Source organism: Penaeus chinensis, chromosome 9, assembly GCF_019202785.1.
Source record: "Penaeus chinensis breed Huanghai No. 1 chromosome 9, ASM1920278v2, whole genome shotgun sequence".
NCBI lineage: Eukaryota > Metazoa > Arthropoda > Malacostraca > Decapoda > Penaeidae > Penaeus > Penaeus chinensis.
Window position 1 is genome coordinate 31,882,827 of NC_061827.1, and position 18,589 is coordinate 31,901,415.

The 18,589-nt window shown below is 32.5% G+C and overlaps 2 protein-coding genes across 4 annotated transcripts in view; one reads left to right on the plus strand and one right to left on the minus strand.

Annotated features, from left to right (window-relative positions):
* The window catches only part of LOC125028796 (guided entry of tail-anchored proteins factor 1-like), a 19,206-nt gene extending 16,171 nt beyond the window's left edge, over positions 1 to 3,035 (plus strand). For all 3 annotated transcript variants that reach the window (XM_047618297.1, XM_047618296.1, XM_047618295.1), the window contains 3 exons: positions 1,202 to 1,367; positions 1,679 to 1,866; positions 2,496 to 3,035. In XM_047618297.1, the coding sequence (XP_047474253.1) occupies positions 1,202 to 1,367; positions 1,679 to 1,866; positions 2,496 to 2,654 (513 nt within the window). In that variant the 3' untranslated portion in view covers positions 2,655 to 3,035. The remainder of the gene's footprint in view (positions 1 to 1,201; positions 1,368 to 1,678; positions 1,867 to 2,495) is intronic.
* A 3,490-nt stretch (positions 3,036 to 6,525) lies between these two features.
* LOC125028944 lies at positions 6,526 to 10,867 on the minus strand. The gene is made up of 2 exons (XM_047618591.1): positions 10,840 to 10,867; positions 6,526 to 9,696 (listed from the first exon to the last, which is right to left on the minus strand). Exon 2 carries the CDS (start codon positions 9,559 to 9,561, stop codon positions 8,155 to 8,157), a length of 1,407 nt encoding a protein of 468 aa, XP_047474547.1. The 5' UTR covers positions 9,562 to 9,696; positions 10,840 to 10,867; the 3' UTR covers positions 6,526 to 8,154.
* Between the last annotated feature and the right edge of the window lie 7,722 nt (positions 10,868 to 18,589).

Here is an 18,589-nt window from a genome sequence, read left to right on the forward strand (position 1 = left end):
TCTTTAATTTTGAAAAAACAAAAACAGTGGTTTTGATTTCCCACTCACAAATAAGGATGAAAAGTAGTGATGAGGATGGTTAACCCCTTGGATCCAGGTGACATGATCATCATGTCACAAAAAAAAATCCAGGCCACAGGAAAATCTGGTCTGGTAGGGTGGGTGATGCGAACCTGCTGTCATGAACGTTTTGAGTGAAGGGCAGGGTGATGGTAGATTTTCCACAAGTGCACAAACCTATTGGGAGGTTTATTTTACTCATTTGGCAATTTTGCATTATTCTCATCGATGTATAAGTGTGGAATGTAATGAGCAGTGACTGGAAAAGTGCTGGCTCCATGGAGGATGACACAGGTTGTATTACAGAAAATTGAATATTACGTAAAATTTTTAAAATACATAAATAGCATAGTGTTACTTAGTTTTATTTTTCTTCCACTGTGTTCTAGACTACCGAGAGAATTGATTGAAGTCTTTGCAAAGAAAAATATATTACCATCTAGATAATGCAAATATGGACATTGGAAAATGCTCAAAAAGCTAAAAATGCTTGCGCATAAAAAAATTCGCAAACAGGAGGCATAGAGTCTTGTCATGTTTGTATGCTCCCGGCCTACAAGCAGCCACCCTCAAGACCAGCCGCTAACATAAGCCTAATGCCCGGATTTTGGGCAATTTGATTGCCATGACACAACCAGATCCAATGGGTTAATGGTTAATGGTTAAAACCCATAAATGTGCTAAACATCAAAAGTCATATATAACTATGGTAAATTATTGTGGCAAAAAGGATAAAAATGAGTTAACAACAAGGATAAATGGACAGAAGGGAATGAAGAAGAGAAGGATAAAGAAAAGGGGAGAAGAAAAGACCCTGCAAAGTTAATTGAGGTGAGGGCTGAGGTCCAAGACAGGGGTGATCCCCTACATTGGGCCTCTCCTAACCCCCCCATTGACAACATCGAGCAAGGCATTAGGGGGGTAGTGTTGTGGAGGCAGGCTATAATGACATGTTCCTCATTTTAATCCTAATTAAGTTGTATGTGTGCATTCTTAATGATCATGTAAATTTTTATCTTCATGCTACTCTTTGGCATAGGTAGTGAAATGAAGAAAGTTTTAGGAATAAAGAAAACTTTTATTAACAGTTCTTCAAAGCATGTTTTAAGGATAAACACTCATTCAGAAAACTTCTTTCCAGATATTACGAACAATAGGAAAAGAAAGTCAGGCAGAGCGACTATTGCGACAGGAGATTCTCAAGTTGAAGCAACAACTGCAGAGCATTAGTATGGTAGATCAGTTTGCTTCATACGCTAAGGTGCAACGCAAGATTAATGCTCTTAGTCAGCAATATAAGGATAAAGGTAGTGTGTTTTATAGATTATAAATATAATTTTTCCTCTCTACCAGTGGTGTCAGGTTGTTATTTCTCTATACATGTCTGTAGGTTATTAATAAAGTTATCAACATAATTCTCAAGTACATTAGAATTGTACATATAGCTGAAGCTCAGCAGTGACTTCTTATATCACATATGTAAACACTCATAAACTTTCACAGTAGAGGCTTAATAAGCTGTGCTCATATTGAGAAAGTGCCCAATTTAATTTTTATAATAAACTAGGGATTACAATTAAATAAAAACTACTTTTGCTGTCTTCCTCATTTTTTATAGCAATGGAAAGAAGCGTTGGAGAACAGCGTGTACGAATGGTCCTAGGAGGAACATTACGGACCATAGTAGGGCTCTTGTGTGTATGGCTTATCTGGGAACATAGATCGGATCCTGTAGTTTCACTACCAACCAATCTTGTATGGCCCTTTGGACCTATCTTGGCATTGCCTTCCTGTGAAGTTGGTCAGGTAAGAATTATGCAAAGATGATTTCCCAAGATTGTTGCATTTGAGTTATTTTTTTTTTTTTTAATTCAAAAATCAAATAAATGTAAGGAGATACAAATACCCTCTCAGTATTAATTACAATTTACAGTAAGCATTAACAAATTCCATCAAGTTATCTCCCAAAATTACATATGATTATCCTTTATATGGTTTTAAGTATTAGGCACTGTAATAATGCCATAGTCAGTCATGTTTTAACAGCTTTTTTTTTTCTCTTCCTTTCTTCTTTTTTCTTTTTCTATCTTTGTTTTCAGTTATTGTATCAAACCAAGCAAACATTAATGATATACTTCACTTGCCTTCCAAGGTCTAAGAATTATGCCACTGCAGGCACTTTATTGAACTTTACTTACCATGATATATAAATGTTTAGCGGTGCAAATGGCACAACACAATGTAACATCCTGCTTTTATCCTTGAATCCCTTGGGCAGCACAGTTAGCTCTGCATTTGCATATATGGGGACCATAACACATTAGATTGAATGCAGGATGCCATTTACCTATATTTTATTAATAATGTTTTTTCCTGGAAATTTTCTAGTCGATATCTAACATATATATATACTTATCAAGTGTTTGCCTCGACAGATAAGTGTCATGATATGGCTTGCAGTTGTCCGAACTGTCTGCAACAAAGTAAACACTGCACTTACGTCACCCAGAACAACACCACAGCGGGCCACTCCAATCTTAAATCCAACTCCTGTATCTCCAACAGCTGTGCCTGTAGCTCCTCCATTAGATTAAATTATATTTTTTTTCTAATTATTACATGATCTATACTATCACTGTTATATATATATATGATGGAAACATTTCGGAGCTTAGTGTTCCAAGATTGTATGTTGAAAATGTTTAGAAGTCACAAGTTTTGTTAGTTTTCCTGTGTGACATAGACCCTTCAATTTTTGTTTTTCCTTTTTCGTGGTTAGTTTTTTAGTTTGATATGTGATGTACTACATCACATATTTTTTTATTTTTACATTTCATATTGATCTAATTTGCCAAGCCTTATGTTTTTTTGTTCTTTTTTCTGTAGATGTATATGTATTTACATCTAGGTATTTGTGTGCGTGTGTTTCAGTTCCAGAAAAAAAATCTGTAATAATAGCTATAAATATATATGATTGTTGTTGTTTTTTTCATATAAGTGTTTCTTTTTCATTCTTCCTTTTCTTTTATAATTTTGACATTATCATTTCAATAACAATGATATTCCAATTTATGTCATTATTTTTTGCACCATCCGATATATATGTGTATGCATATGTATAAACTCATAGTGGGCATGGCAAGTACGTGCATGCCATGCCCACATTAGAGACATTTCGCAAAACAGTGAACGCTTCATTTTCATAGCGCCAATGAGTGAATAATTATGCTCAACATTTATTTGGGTTTGACTTGAAGATTTGGCATTCAGTCTGCTGGGTTGTTGAATCATGTAATTAATATCTTTATATTTTCACTTAGAAGACATTTCAACTTATTTAGTTGTCATTTTTCATAGAAATATAGCATTATTAAAGTGATGTGAGTACTGCACCCATTATTCTGGTTCCTGATTAATGAACTGTAATGACTGTTATTCTCTTTTTCTTCTTCTACCTTTAATTTGTAAAAAATATTTATATCATCCCAGAATGTTGTTTAAATGTAAAGAATAGTTTTGTACTACATGTTTTCACAGTAATATTTTAACACTGATTAATAAATCACTTAATAACTGGTTAAAGTGCCATAAAGATTCATTATTCATTATTCATAACAATATCATTAAAAGCTAAATTTTACATTTTCTTAGACTTTTTCCCATAAATTTAGGCTTTATTCATCAGAGAATGAGCTTCATTTTCCATATGTAATTTTCAAAATTTCATCATGGGTTACAGTCAAGAGTCTTGCTTTATCTTTTGACAATTAATTCATCAGTAATCTTCCAGTACTTTTCATCAAGTTTTATAGAATGATTCTTCATAGTTCATGGTTTTGATCTTTTTGATGACTATAGTATCAGTAACTGTGCATAAATGTGTTGCTGTCAACAAAGCTTGAGGTGTAATTTTTTTGGGGAAGAGCATAACAGCAAAACAAAATAAAATGTGGAGGAGCCAACAGATTTCACTCTTTCATTATCTGTACATGGTCCAAGATAGAAATATGATATCAGAAGAGTGCATCATTTTTACATAGTAAGATGATACATTAGACTTCTGAGGAAGAGATAATTATCTCTTGTAATAATCTGAAAATATTTAATTGTTACCTAACAGTTTTGGTAACACTTAGTGGTTTTACAGTATTTTGACTGTTTAATTTATGGTAATGTATGCTTATGTCAAATATAGTTTACTAAACCAGTTTGTGTTTATTTTTTATAATATAACACCCACTGTATATATACATCAGACCCTCCTTTCTTAAGTTAAGCCCCCAAAATGGTGAGAAAATAAAATGCTTGAGTAAGAGCTTAAATTTACATGTTAACTGATTCAGTAGTTCATATATGCTCAGCCTTATTTCACTGTAAGACTTACTAACAATCCTCTTTTTTTTGTGAAAATGTAATTTGCCAATCATAAAGTGTTATAACTGGAAAAACATACTGTAGAAATGGTAAGTCTCAGTACCTTGTGCAATTCATATTCACTCTACCTATTCCTTCTCAGATGTTCTAGTCTGTAATACTCTCATTCAGTTTCACAAGCCAATGACTAAATACAAGTATTTTCTATAATACAGCAGCTCTTAAAAATGGGTAAGAATTAAAATACCAATTTACTATCCCTTTTGCCCTTTTCCATAGCAAAGTCGCATGCTGCTTTGTAATCTGAGATGTAAATACTATTGCTAACTAAAGAACAATGTTGTGATTCAGTTACTTGGTACTTTTATTTACTCACTGCTTCTTTAGCCTTTATTGACCCAGGACTTAATGAATAAGAGCAGATTAACCCAATGTCAGAGGGTTTATGTACTGTTCCATTCAGATTTTAGTGAGTTTTGTTATATATAAATGGCTCCACATGTACTTAGCCAGCATGGGGTCTATCAGTTGGCTCTGGCAACACATCTTGATTTCCCTATTCCTTGTATTGGTGGGAAAATGTGTTTTTCTTTCTAATACTATCAATATTGACATTGTTATCTTTCTCATTGATATTTTATGATGATTAAATTGTTATTAAAATATTAATAACAACAAAGACAATAAAATAATAGAAATGAAGCTTTCAAAAAATTAGCAGCTCAATTTTAAATTTCAAATAGAGTACAATTCTTAATGTTTATAGTCATGAGAAATCATTTCTTTAATTGTGAGTATTGTATATTTTTCTTTTTACATAAAACTATTTGACAGCACTACTCAATATTCAACACTTGCCTTGCATCATCAAATATGAAATGAAGAGTGAATTATAATTGGGCTGTGCACTAGAATAAAGTATTCTTCAGGCAAACATGGACAATATAATGTAATGCTTTAATGTTTGTATGTGTGTTGTTACTGCATATTCAGTCACCTGTATGAAAACATGAGGTATGTGGATAGTCATATATATTTATCTTACAGCAAAATCTGTGTGAAATTCTGCTCACTTTTAGCATAACAGCATGCTTAAAAACTTAATACTTTATAACAAATATTACAGCTACCGAAGTACACACCTAAAGCATTATTTGAGAAACCCAACTGTATCCACCATTTATATGTAGTAAAATAATACAGATGTACATGTATACAACTTTTTCACAACCTACAGTGTGTGTTTGAGTGCTCAAATAAAATACTCCATTGACAGAACTCTCATTCTCACTAAAAATAAACGTCTATTGTGCTCTGAGAAAAGTCACCCATTTTGTGGAAAATACCATTATGGAAATTAATAATATAGATGAATGTGCAGTGGAAGGGAATCTAACAGAGGATAACCTATGAGAAAATATGAAATGTTCCCTTCATAACTAATTATAATAAAACAGTGATTTTCTTATTTACCTCAGTGCTGTAAAATTGATCTTATAAACCTCAAGACATGAATATTAGAGAATCTATCTATTAAAAAAAAAATAATTCAATATAAATTAATTTCACATCACCACATATTCTGTATATATACATTCAAATAAATGTTTTTTCAGCTTTTGCTACTTTCCTCGCTGATAGTTTTAGATGATTAAATACCTATAGATTATTTTTGTACATGTAAGTATCACTTTCACAAATACTTTTTTTACTGAAAGGTATAATTTATGAAGAATTTTTTCAGTATAAATGCCATAGTTATAAATATTTTTTTTTTTTTTTTAACATATAAATATAGCTTTTAGACAATTTTTTTTTTACATAAATATCATCATCTCCCATTCAATTACAGTAATGCCCCAATTGTTAAATATGATAATTTACATGTTATATATTACTTAAGCCATTAATATTAACACTTACAGGAAAGAAGAAAATTACCAAGTTTTTTTTTTATTCTCTATTTTGTGCAACCGTTATATATTATATATATATATATTTTTTTTTACATTACATAATGACAACCAATAAAAAGATATACAAAAACATTGAATCAATGTAAGAATATATGTATTGCATTGCACAAAGAACTTTGGTTGAAAAATTTTATTAATGATACATTATACATTTATGGAAAATATTTTTAGTTTTAAAATAAGACACTTGCTATTCTAATGCAACTGCTCTGTATGCTGCAAGTACTATAGAAGAAACATATCAATAATAAACCTATACAAACACAGTAACATGGACTTTACACTAAGATAAAATTAAAAACACAAAGTAAGAAAAAACATTATGGAACAATGAATGATAAAACCTGAATGGAACAAATCCATTTCAGTTTGAATGTCTGACAGTGAGTCTAATTTGAATCAAAATGTCATAATTTAGTATTCCTGTCCCATGATGGTTGTCTTTACATTCAAATGTTAATAAAATTTCAAGTGATATAACTGAATATAAATACTTGACCCAATGCCACCAGGAAAATGTAGTAATTGTTTGTGAAATGTCTCTACACCAAAGAGTCAATTAGACCTCATCAGCTCACCTGATTCACCTTTCCTTGAATTTTTGGGAAAAATATCCTCTTTAATAATGTTATCAACATTGATACCTGCAGCTGAATAACAAAGTCAGACACAGCCCACAGAAAAGTAAGAAGGGAGGCGGTGGTGTTGGCCTGTCTTAAGCTCAATGCCACTGAAGTAACCCACCTCACTCCCTATATAGAAAAGAATTTCTCTCCACAGTGCTCTCATTGAAATACCAGTGTTACCATCAGCAAATTATTAATAGTATACAACCAATAAAAAAACAATAGATAACATCTAAAAAATATATTTCCAAATAAAAAATAAAGAATTTTCAATATCAAATCTACCAGCAGATGAAAGAATAATCACTTTTCTAAAGGAGACAAAACTTTATGACTCTTTCTAGATTGAGATAATGAATAGGATCCATTGGCTTAATGATCTTAGCTGGCTGTGTTAACATGGTCATATGCTGCTGGTTGACAGCCAAGAAATCCAACAAGCAAACAAGATACTGTTATTTTTAGAAACATTATAATTATTTTAATGTCCTTAACATTACTAATAGTGGTATAAGATAAAAGAAAATATTCCCAAAAATCAAGGAAAAGGGTAAAGAGGTGATATAGGTAGAACCAGTTACTAACTAATTAATGATTAAGTATTCGTGGAGCCATTTATCTGTAAAGACCATTAATAAACTCAACACAGTAGGTATAACATGACCATACATACATGGGTTTACTTTGGACAGAATAGATATGCAACTGTCACTTACAAATTATTACCAATATAGATTATAATAAAAAGATGAGACTAGATGATTTCTGCTAAAATATAATATTCTCTTATAAGTGACAATACAATTCAAGTCATATTTTACCTGCATCTCCCTAAACTAAAGAACCTTTCATGGACACGTTTGTGATCATTATTCTGACATTTTTCATATTATAAAATAATCACATAACACCTGATGCTTTAATGTCAAACAATCATTTTATATGGCAAACATATATCATAAATTATTATTTAGAAAATTACCAAAACCTTAAAGCTGCTAATTTCCTGGTGTAATACTTGCAACTATATCTTTCTTATTTGTAAGAGACATGCTAATACTTAATAATATATAAAATACCTCAGGTTATTACTTACATAGTTAACAAATACATTTTTATCAAAGGGACACAGCTTTCTTCTGACCATGAATATCATACAACCAACTCTCATAAGCTGAGGAAAATGTAACCGAACCCTTGGATATAACATCAGATTTGGAAACATTGTACAGTTCCTTCAAAGCCCTTACATCTCCCAAAGCATTATGAGCATCATATGATTTCTTGAGAACCTTCTGCACTACTGTACTTTGCTTATAGTTTGGGAGCTTTGGGAATATTACCTTAAACTGAGCTATTGTATTTACAAAACCCAAGATGTGTTGCTTAAAACTATCTACAAGATTTTCCTCTTTAATTGCATAAAATAATCTCCTGTAATCAAATGCAGCATTGTGGGCATACAAAACAACAGGTGATCTTAACTGTATCCACTCCAGAAATTTGTGAAGTGCTTCTAAACGAGTAACTGCATATACAGGCTTGCCTCTGTATTTCAATGTATGCTGTTCAAAAGTTAGGCCTGTAACTGCTGAAGCTCTTGGGTCTATTCTTTGGTTTGGTATTACATAAATGCTGAATTCCTCGTTGTTGTCTGTTGCGCCAATTTGTACGATATCACAGTCAATCCTAAGGGATGTGGTCTCCAAGTCAAAGAAGACCTTGCTATGACTCTGCAAATCATTTATATCCATTTCCTCTAGCTTTGGCTTCTTTACCTTGGATTGTGTTTTATTTGAGCATTTTGTAGTTGTAGTTATACTAGGTACTCCATTTTTTTTGTTTTCTTTGGTATTTTTTCCAGTATCTGGAATACTGTGGACACTTTTTTTCTTCTGTACTGGTTCACAGTCACTTTTTTCACTCATATTCCTTTTCGACTTCCGTGTTGGTTTCAAGTTTTTAAATGGTTCACTGTCCTGAACTGCATCATTGCCTACAACATTAACTTCTTTCTTTATAATGTCATTTTCTGGCTGATGTGGATGGATCTCCTTTAGTGAATTTGAATTATCCTTTAGTGTTATTTTAACAATATCTGCTTCTTTATTCACATTCTGAGAAGACTTTACAAGTTCACATGACTTGTAAGCCAAAGTAGAGAATGTGTCTTTTAAATCCATGATGAGTTGCCTTTTACTGGAGCTGATTTTGCCTTCCCGGCTGACATTTTTTTGTAATTCAAGACACCAAGTTCTTTTACACATGATATGATCATTAAATGCATGCGGTGCAATAGCTATTATAATCACCTCAAGTTCTTTTACACTGCCTCTGTGGTGATCAAGTACATGACTGAAGAATTTCTCTAAATACTGAACTTTCTTCAAGGTCAGTCCTTTATGTTTCTTCTGAAGACACTGTAAAGTTGTCTTGAGATGCGTTTTGACAGATGAAAAATCAGTCCAGTCGTTGGTACCCGGACCATCTGACTTGAAAATGTCATTACTCGCTTCGTTCTCCATTCTAATGTGGTTTACTGTATTATGAATAATTCCAATACAGAATAGTGAAATTATTTCCAGGACAGGGTACCAGTTGGATGTCTTCTTTTTCACCAACACTTTTTTAATCTGCTCTTCTTGTCGAACTGCCCAAGTCTACAAAATAAAAAGGAGAGAAAAAAAATTAAGTGAAACGATATATCTCAATATAAATTCCCCACCAGTAAAACCTCTCCACTAACATGCATAGCTCCTCCATACATGATACTGAATCGAATCATTTGATTAACAAGGTATTTCCAGAGTATTAGACCCTAAACTACTGCACACCCTAACCCTCGCCTCAGTTTTAAACATTTCCCAAGAAAAAATATAAATGGAAGTGAAATATAAAAGGAAAATAATTCAATATTCCACAGGCACAGAATCGTGTTATATATCAGTGAGATTAGTATCTTAGTAATACCCAACTCAAGCATGAAATTTGTAATTGAACTGTAAACCTCTCTCTCTTTTCCTTTTTTTTTTTTTTTAAGCATTGATTTCTATTCGCAATTGATCCTGAAAAAAAAAAGTTTAATAATTGCTAGAATAGTGATTATCCTTGGAGGTTCTTGTACTGTTCCTTGGTAATGGACATAATGTTGTAAATTTTAGAAACTGGGCTTACATTTATCTATTTATTTATTTATTTATTTATTTATTTATTTATTTATTTACTTATTTACTTATTTACTTATTTATTTATTCATTCATTTATTTTTTTTTTTATTTTTTTTTTTTTTTGGTTCCCTGAATAATTAGCATACATGGAAGTAAATAACCTATAAATATTTATCCAGTAGAAAAACGTGGAATATGTTGTGCCCTTTTGTTAAATTGCTAAGCCAATTTCTGATAAAAAAAAAATAATAAATAGCATCATTAAAAGTTATATATTATTATTAATTAAACAAAATATACAAAAATGCATTCAAGATACGATCTTTCTTCTTCTTCTATTCCTAACACATACTCGCTACAAATAAAATCACAAGTCTTTAATTGCATTCAAGCCCGAATTACTATTTTTAATTCCGATTCCAAATAAAATATTTCAAAAATTTTGCTCCGCTTGAAACCCGAAACAGGAACATTTTTAATAAACTTCATTTAAAACTCTTAAACCCACTCCCTTAGAAGATGAATATACGATGAGCACCCTATATCGTGTAGTTAAGTAAAAAAGCGAACGAACTAAGGCCTCGGTTCGCTTCCGAGTCTGAATATTTCCGAAAGAAAAAGGAAAAGAGAGCTTACAAGTCTGGCGGAAACTGGCGCCTTCGAAATCCGCTTCGAAATGGCGGGAAATTCTTTTTTTTTTTGGCACGAATTTCAGTTTTAAGAAACGAGTGCCATGTTTTGTTCGTCTGTAGACTGAGATGTATCGGGTTATATTTTGTGTCTTATTTGATACATGATATGAATTTAAGTTACGGGGAATACAGTGCGAAATAGTGGTTTGAAAGAGATACGATGACGTTCGAACGTGAAGTTTGATTTGGTGAAAAGATGAAGTTCGTTTTGCGCATCATTGTTATGATAATTGTCACTATTATTATCATTATGTGAAGCTGGATTACTCTTATGATTCAATCAAAGGTCATTTCAATTATATAGTATTTTTGATCTTTGAAACTGTATGGTAACATTGTCCCCGTATCTATCACTGATCCTGGAATATCTTGCGATGAATTAAATTGATTCTTATTTACATATATGTCATCACTAATTATATACTCATTTATATATATAATTTTTGTCCAGAAGACTAATATGTTTTCCTAATAGATATTATATTTCTCGTGTCTATGTACTTCAAGTGATTTCTTTTTGTTTCGTCTACCACTGTGCTTATCCCACCCCATCTCTGTGGTGTGGTTCCCTTCTTGTTCAGTGTCCTATGGTGTAGGAATGACAACATGGGATCATATGAAACAGTGTGTGCAAAAAGAACTTACAAATTTACCTCGTCCACTACCTTCGGGGGGAAGACGAACTGGAATCGAAAGTTACCTCCGCTCAAATACTAGGGATATTTTATTATTATTATTATTATTATTATTATTACGGTTTATACCGCTGTTTTCTTCTAGCGAGTTCATGGAGTCAACAATGATACACCTTCACTCAACGATGCTCCAAGCTGAACTGCCTCCAAGAAGGGTAGTCTCGAGGATGCTAGCAGGTCACCTAGACAAGGGGCTGTTCGGTTGTATGGATGCTGAGCTGACAGTTTCCGGAGGCGAACCGGCATTTTGACGCTTATCTCGTGGTAAAATAATCCCCAAATTCGTCCACAAGTGCCGGACCCCGAACATAAACACAACGTCTACAACTACAACTTCACTACCACTAAACTCTATAGTTTGTTGTTTTATTCCCTTTGATTTTCCTATCATCATAAGTAACAAAGGGTCACATTTAACAACTAATGCATTAAAATCAGCATAACTAGAGTGTCACTGCTATGACTACCATTATCATGATTATCATCATTATTAGTTGTGGCAGAGTATATAAATCCTAGAGGTAGTAGTAGTAGTAGTAGTACCCTATTATATCGTTATTATTATTACTATTGTTATTATTAATGTTATTATCATTACTATACTAGTATTGTTACTATTGTTTTTATTATCATCATTATTATTATCGTTATTATTATAATTATTATTATTCCTACTATTATTGTTATTAATATTATTGTTATTAATATTATTGTTATTAATATTATTGTTATTAATATTATTGTTATTGATATTATTATTAGTAGTATAATTATCATAATTTTCTCATTACTGTTATCATTATCATTATTATCATTATTATTATTATTGTTATTATTATTATTATTATTATTATTATTACTATTATTATTATTATTATTGTCGTTATTATTACTATTGTTATTGGTAGAAAAACCCACAATGCAAAAACGAGATTTACTGAAAGTGAGACTACAGTTTCGAAATCCACCTGGATTCCATCTTCAGGTTGTTATTATCATCATTATCATCATCATCATTATTATAATTACAAGTAGCAGTAGTATCTTCATTGTTATCATTATCTTTATTATAAGTAATAGTAGTAGTATCATTATCATTCTCCTTACTACCGTTATTGTTATGATTATCAGTATTGCTATTATTATTATTATCATTATCATTTTCTTTACTATCAATATTTATTATTATTATTATAATTTTTTCAATTTTTTATTATCATTATTATTGATATTGTTATTATCAATGTTATTATTACCACCAATATTATTATTGCCATTATTATTATTATTATTATTATTATTATTATTATTATTATTATTATTATCATCATCATCATCATTGTACTTATCATCATCATCAGTATTATTATTATCATCATTATCATTACCATCATTATCATTACCATTATTATGATTATTATTGTTACTATTGTCATATTATTATCATTATTGTTACTATTATTGTCATATTATTATCATTATTATCATCATTATTATTATCATCATTATTATCATTATTATTATTGTTGTTTTTATTATCATCATTATTATTATGAATATCATTAGTTATTGTTACTATTATATCATTATTATTATTGTATATTATCCGTATTACTATTATTGTTATCATCATCATTATTATTATATATTACCCATATTATTATCATTGTTATCATTAACACTCTTATTATTGTTAATATTATTAATATGATTATTAGTAATATTAATATGCATGAGTATATATAAATATATATATTTATTCACATATATATATATATATGTATGTATGTATATGTATATATATACATACAGAGACACACACAAATATATGTTTTTTTGTTTTTTTTTATAAATGTACATACATATGTATGTGTGTATGTGTGCATATATATATATATATATATATATATATATATATATATGTATACATACACACACACAACTTTCGCATGAATATATACAAAGAAGAAGCAACACACATGAAGCAAAGCTAAAAGCGAAACTTTGTCCCCCCTGTTGCCAATCCTCTTAAAAGCGCTTGTTTATTTCCGTAACCTCGATTCCTTCACAAATTTCGAGAAGGCTCCCAAGGCCTGATCCGTACACAAACGCATGCATGCACACGTTGTATATATGTGTACAGAAGGAGAAAGAGAGCTGACATTTATGGCTCTTAAGGTCGAGTTCACTCGAGTGAGAGCCATAGGAATTCCTATAACCCTCTAGTATTTCTTAACATGAACTTATTAATGCGTGTAATTAAGAGTATATCCTTCAGTCGGAATCATCAGTTAAGATTTAGTTTTTGTAGGGAATAGTGAGTGCAGAATTAAAACGCAATTTAGAGAAGCTTCATGATATATGAACGCGATATCAAATTGCATCACGTGTAATTAAGAGTATATCCTTCAGTCGGAATCATCAGTTAAGATTTGGTTTTTGTAGGGAATAGTGCGTGCAGAATTAAAACGCAATTTAGAGAAGCTTCATGATATATGAACGCGGAATTGTAAAATGCTACAAATTAACAGCAAGACGACCGGGATTCTGCTCCGTGTATCTTATTCGCTTATGTTCAAGGAATTTTACGACTGCATCCTTGACTCTGGCGGGCCCGTTGCTGTGGGCTCCGCGCCCCGTGACGATAACCACCTGCCGCTCCTCCTCGGGCCCTTCTCGACGCTTCTCCCGCTCCAAGAAGTCTCCGAGAAGAGTGAGGGCCTCCCCGACGTGGAGGTAGTGCAGATCGAGTGTGGTTTCCGGCGTTAGCAGATGCCGCTTGTTAACGAAGGAGGCGATGATGGCGGCGGCCCGCTGGTTGGCCATGGTCATAGCGTCGTGATGGATCCCCGCCAGCTTGCTGTAGTAGGCCGAGGCCAGGAAGAGCCTCTGGCTGTGGGCGTCGAGGGACCGCTCTAGCAAGTCGTCTCTCTCTCGTCGATGCTCTAGGGCCCTGCATCGATACGCCTGAGACTCGGCGCGCTCTGACATGAAGTTGTAGTTCATGATTTCAGCGCCAGGGTGTGCTCCTGCATCAGTGTCACTCATGTTGAAATCAAAGTCAGACAAAGTATTCTGCGGAGATGTAAGAGTCGTAGGCTGCTGTGGCCTCAATGACGATCTCAGTTGTGATATCATCCGTCTAGAGGAAAATGCATTTATACTTGAACGCCTGTGATTCTAAGGGCATGTGAGGTCAACGAAAACTATAATTTTCAACTATTGGGACAAACTGGGTACGGGTCATGTCAGGTCACGCATAAGTATTGATTAAAATTCATGTAAAAAGAAAATTATTTTGAAAAGAAATAATTCCTGTGATACATACAAGCTTACTTTTATACATATCCATACATGCATCCATGTGTGTGTATGTGTGTGATGTGCATTTATACATACATATATATGTATGTATGTATATATATCTATATATATATATACATATATATGTGTATATGTACAATATATATATATATATATATATATATATACATATATATATGTATATGTGTGTGTGTATATATAAACTTATATATGTATATATATACTTATATATGTGTATATATATACTTATATATGTATATATATACTTACTTATATATGTGTATATATATACTTATATATGTATATATGTATAATATATATATACTTATATATGTATATATGTATAATATATATATACTTATATATGTATATATGTATAATTTATATATACTTATATATGTATATATGTATAATATATATATACTTATATATGTATATATGTATAATATATATATATACTTATATATGTATATATGTATAATATATATACTTATATATGTATATATGTATAATATATATATACTTATATATGTATATATGTATAATATATATACTTATATATGTATATATGTATAATATATATATATATACTTATATATGTATATATGTATAATATATATATACCTATAAGTGGATATAAAAGTGCCACGGAGCGAGGATGCCTTAGAGGATGACACATTCACCGCGGATATAGTCATGTCATGACCTTTAGGATCACGTTACACATTCCACAGGTGTAGCACCGCCGTGACCTTGAGGAAAACGTAACACATCTTTCTCTCATCCTCTCTCTCTTTTTCTCTCTCTTTCTCTCCTTCTCTTTCTCTCTCTCGCTTTCTCTCTTTTTCTCTCTCGCTTTCACTCTTTCTCTCTCTCTCTCATACTATCATGTTCTTCAATGTATGGAACAACGAAGCTATTAATATTCCAGATACAGTAATTGCTGCTCCTTGGCACAGAACTCATGTACATGCTTATATTGATACATTTATAGGGTCTAAATCTTTGGCTTCAAAAATGGAACTAAAAGCTCACTACTTGAAATATATAGATGGCATTCTATATCCCTCTCATGGTACGCCCCCACTTGCAATCTACTGTGATGCCTCCACTGATCCTCATGGATCAACAGGGATTGGTGTGCTAATTCCTGATATAGATCTTGAAGAAAGTGTGTGCATTTCCAACTGGACAAGCACAACTGATGCCGAGTCAGTAGCTATACATCATGCCATTAAGAAAGGTAGTGAGCAGCAGCGACACCTGGCTGTCTTTACAGACAGCCAAGGCGCTCTCCAAAGGCTTACTGCATTTAATCCAGAAAACATGATAACTAGGAATATCCTTCACCAAATTTCCAAACTATCAGAACGGGGTACTCAAGTGTCACTATACTGGATACCCTCTCATATAGGAATATCACTATGTGACAGGGTTGATCAATTAGCCAGGTTAGCACTTTCCCATGAAGATCCATATTATGTAATACCGCTATCTCTCAATCAAATGAAAAAACGAGTTATCAACTGTCTTAGAGATTATGAGGGTCAGGTATGGACCACTGAAAAGATGAAAAAAAAAACCGGACATGGTACTATCTGGCATTACTAGAGTATTGGTGGGACATCAAATTTAGACAAACCCTATAAAGTCTATCACGGACTGTCTAGGAGACAACAGGTTACATTAACTAGGCTACGCATAGGATATCAGTACACTATGCAATATGTACAGGATGCAGTTTTGGATGCAAAACCTCTTTCATATCACCACTGCAAACTGTGCAAGGCACCCAAGTCGCATAATCTCACTCATTACTTACTCTGTTGCATAAAGACTGCATCCTATCGATCAAGTAGTACTGTTCACAGATTAGCACTTGTTGATTATATTAACTTTATTATAGACACTGGTCTTGTCTTTGACATGATTAGTGATATAAACGGTTTTTTACCAGCCAGATGATAATAGCACAGCCCTTCAAACATGTATGTAACACTAATGTTTGACTGATGGCCCTCTACAAAAATAGAAGCACAGCCAGTTTGGATAGATGCTTTGGTATCTTACCTGGCTTTTTGCAGGGCATGTACACTATTCTGTTCTGTTATCAAAATCTTTCTCTCCTTCTCTCTCTCTCTTTATCTCCTTCTTCCTCTCTCTTTCTCTCCTTCTCTCTCTCTCTTTATCTCCTTCTTCCTCTCTCTTTCTCTCCTTCTCTCTCTCTCTTTCTCTCTCTTTCTCTCCCGCGGATATAGCAGTGCTATGACCTTGAGGATGACGTAACACGCTACCACGGTTTTTTTTTTCTTTTCTTTTTTAATCTTCGAGGATGACGTAACACACTCCCAGATATCCCTGCAAGGGTGCATTTTAACTCCACGATGGGATGAACACACCTCGTAATATTACATTCTTGCTTAATTTCTTCAACCTCTAAGAACATAGACCTTTATTCGGTACATCATAGGTACGTAAAAATAATACATCAAACTAGTTAATATATTTATTAAATATACATAAAGCACATCTTCTTATCAACATATCATATACTCGAATATTTACACACACACATATATATAAATAGTAAAAAAAAAAAGAATGATAAAAAACCATCAAGAAAGATATGGATTTAGAGTTATGAAATCTTCTTCCTCACCTTCTTCATCTATATCATTAATGAATGAGCTACTGTAAGTTTCATTGACATCATCATCATCATCATCACATGTAGCTTCATTGTGGATAAAACTATTAACAAATCTACATATCTTCCTCTTGAGTGAATCGCCACCCTTTCTCTTGACAGTACCATGATTTGCAGAAAAAATTATTGTCGGTTACTTTCTCGCTTTTCTCACAAAGACACTATAATCTTTGACCAATCACTCCTATTACATTTCCTTGATTTTCCTTTCCTTTCCACTCTAATGCCTTCCTCCTCTTACTCCTCCTCCTCCTCCACCACCTCCTCCTCCTCCTCCTCCTCCTCCCGGGCATCAATATCGCTAATAGGTAAAGGATACCCATAAGCAACACTTTCTTGAGAATTGAAATAGAATCTCTTATCATCAAAGTTACTCAAACCTCTTTTAACATTTCGTGTTGTAAACATTACCCCTTTTTTATTAAGGATAGAGTGCTGGATAAGCTTATGATCAATGGAATTAAAAAGAATATCCTTAAACATCACATGTGAAAGTCTTTTTTTCTCAACTCTCGGAATACCTTTCACAGCAATTTCACATTTATCATCTTCGAGTAAAACAGTACATTTTCGGGCGTAAACACACGACCTCCTTGATAAGTTGATGTCCCGTCTCGATTTTTAAAAGTCCAAGTTGACCTTTCCTGCTGTTATCATACAATTCATGGTCAGCAGGAAAGTTTGAGCGATCGATATAATCTCTTAATGGATAGTTAAGAAGCTCACTTTTCAAATCTTCAATCTCCAGAGATAAAATAAAGCTATCAGTATCACTATAAATGAGAGAAGCACGTTCTCCATAATGATCTTTCATAACCGTATACCAGAAATGATATAAATGATACTTCGCTAGCTCTAAAATGTGGTACCCAATATATTGAGGCTGGTTCATATAAACAATGGGAGCTTTACTGATGGTAATTACCCTATTTGTTCGCAGAGGAGTCATCCTCGGGAAATGGGGATCT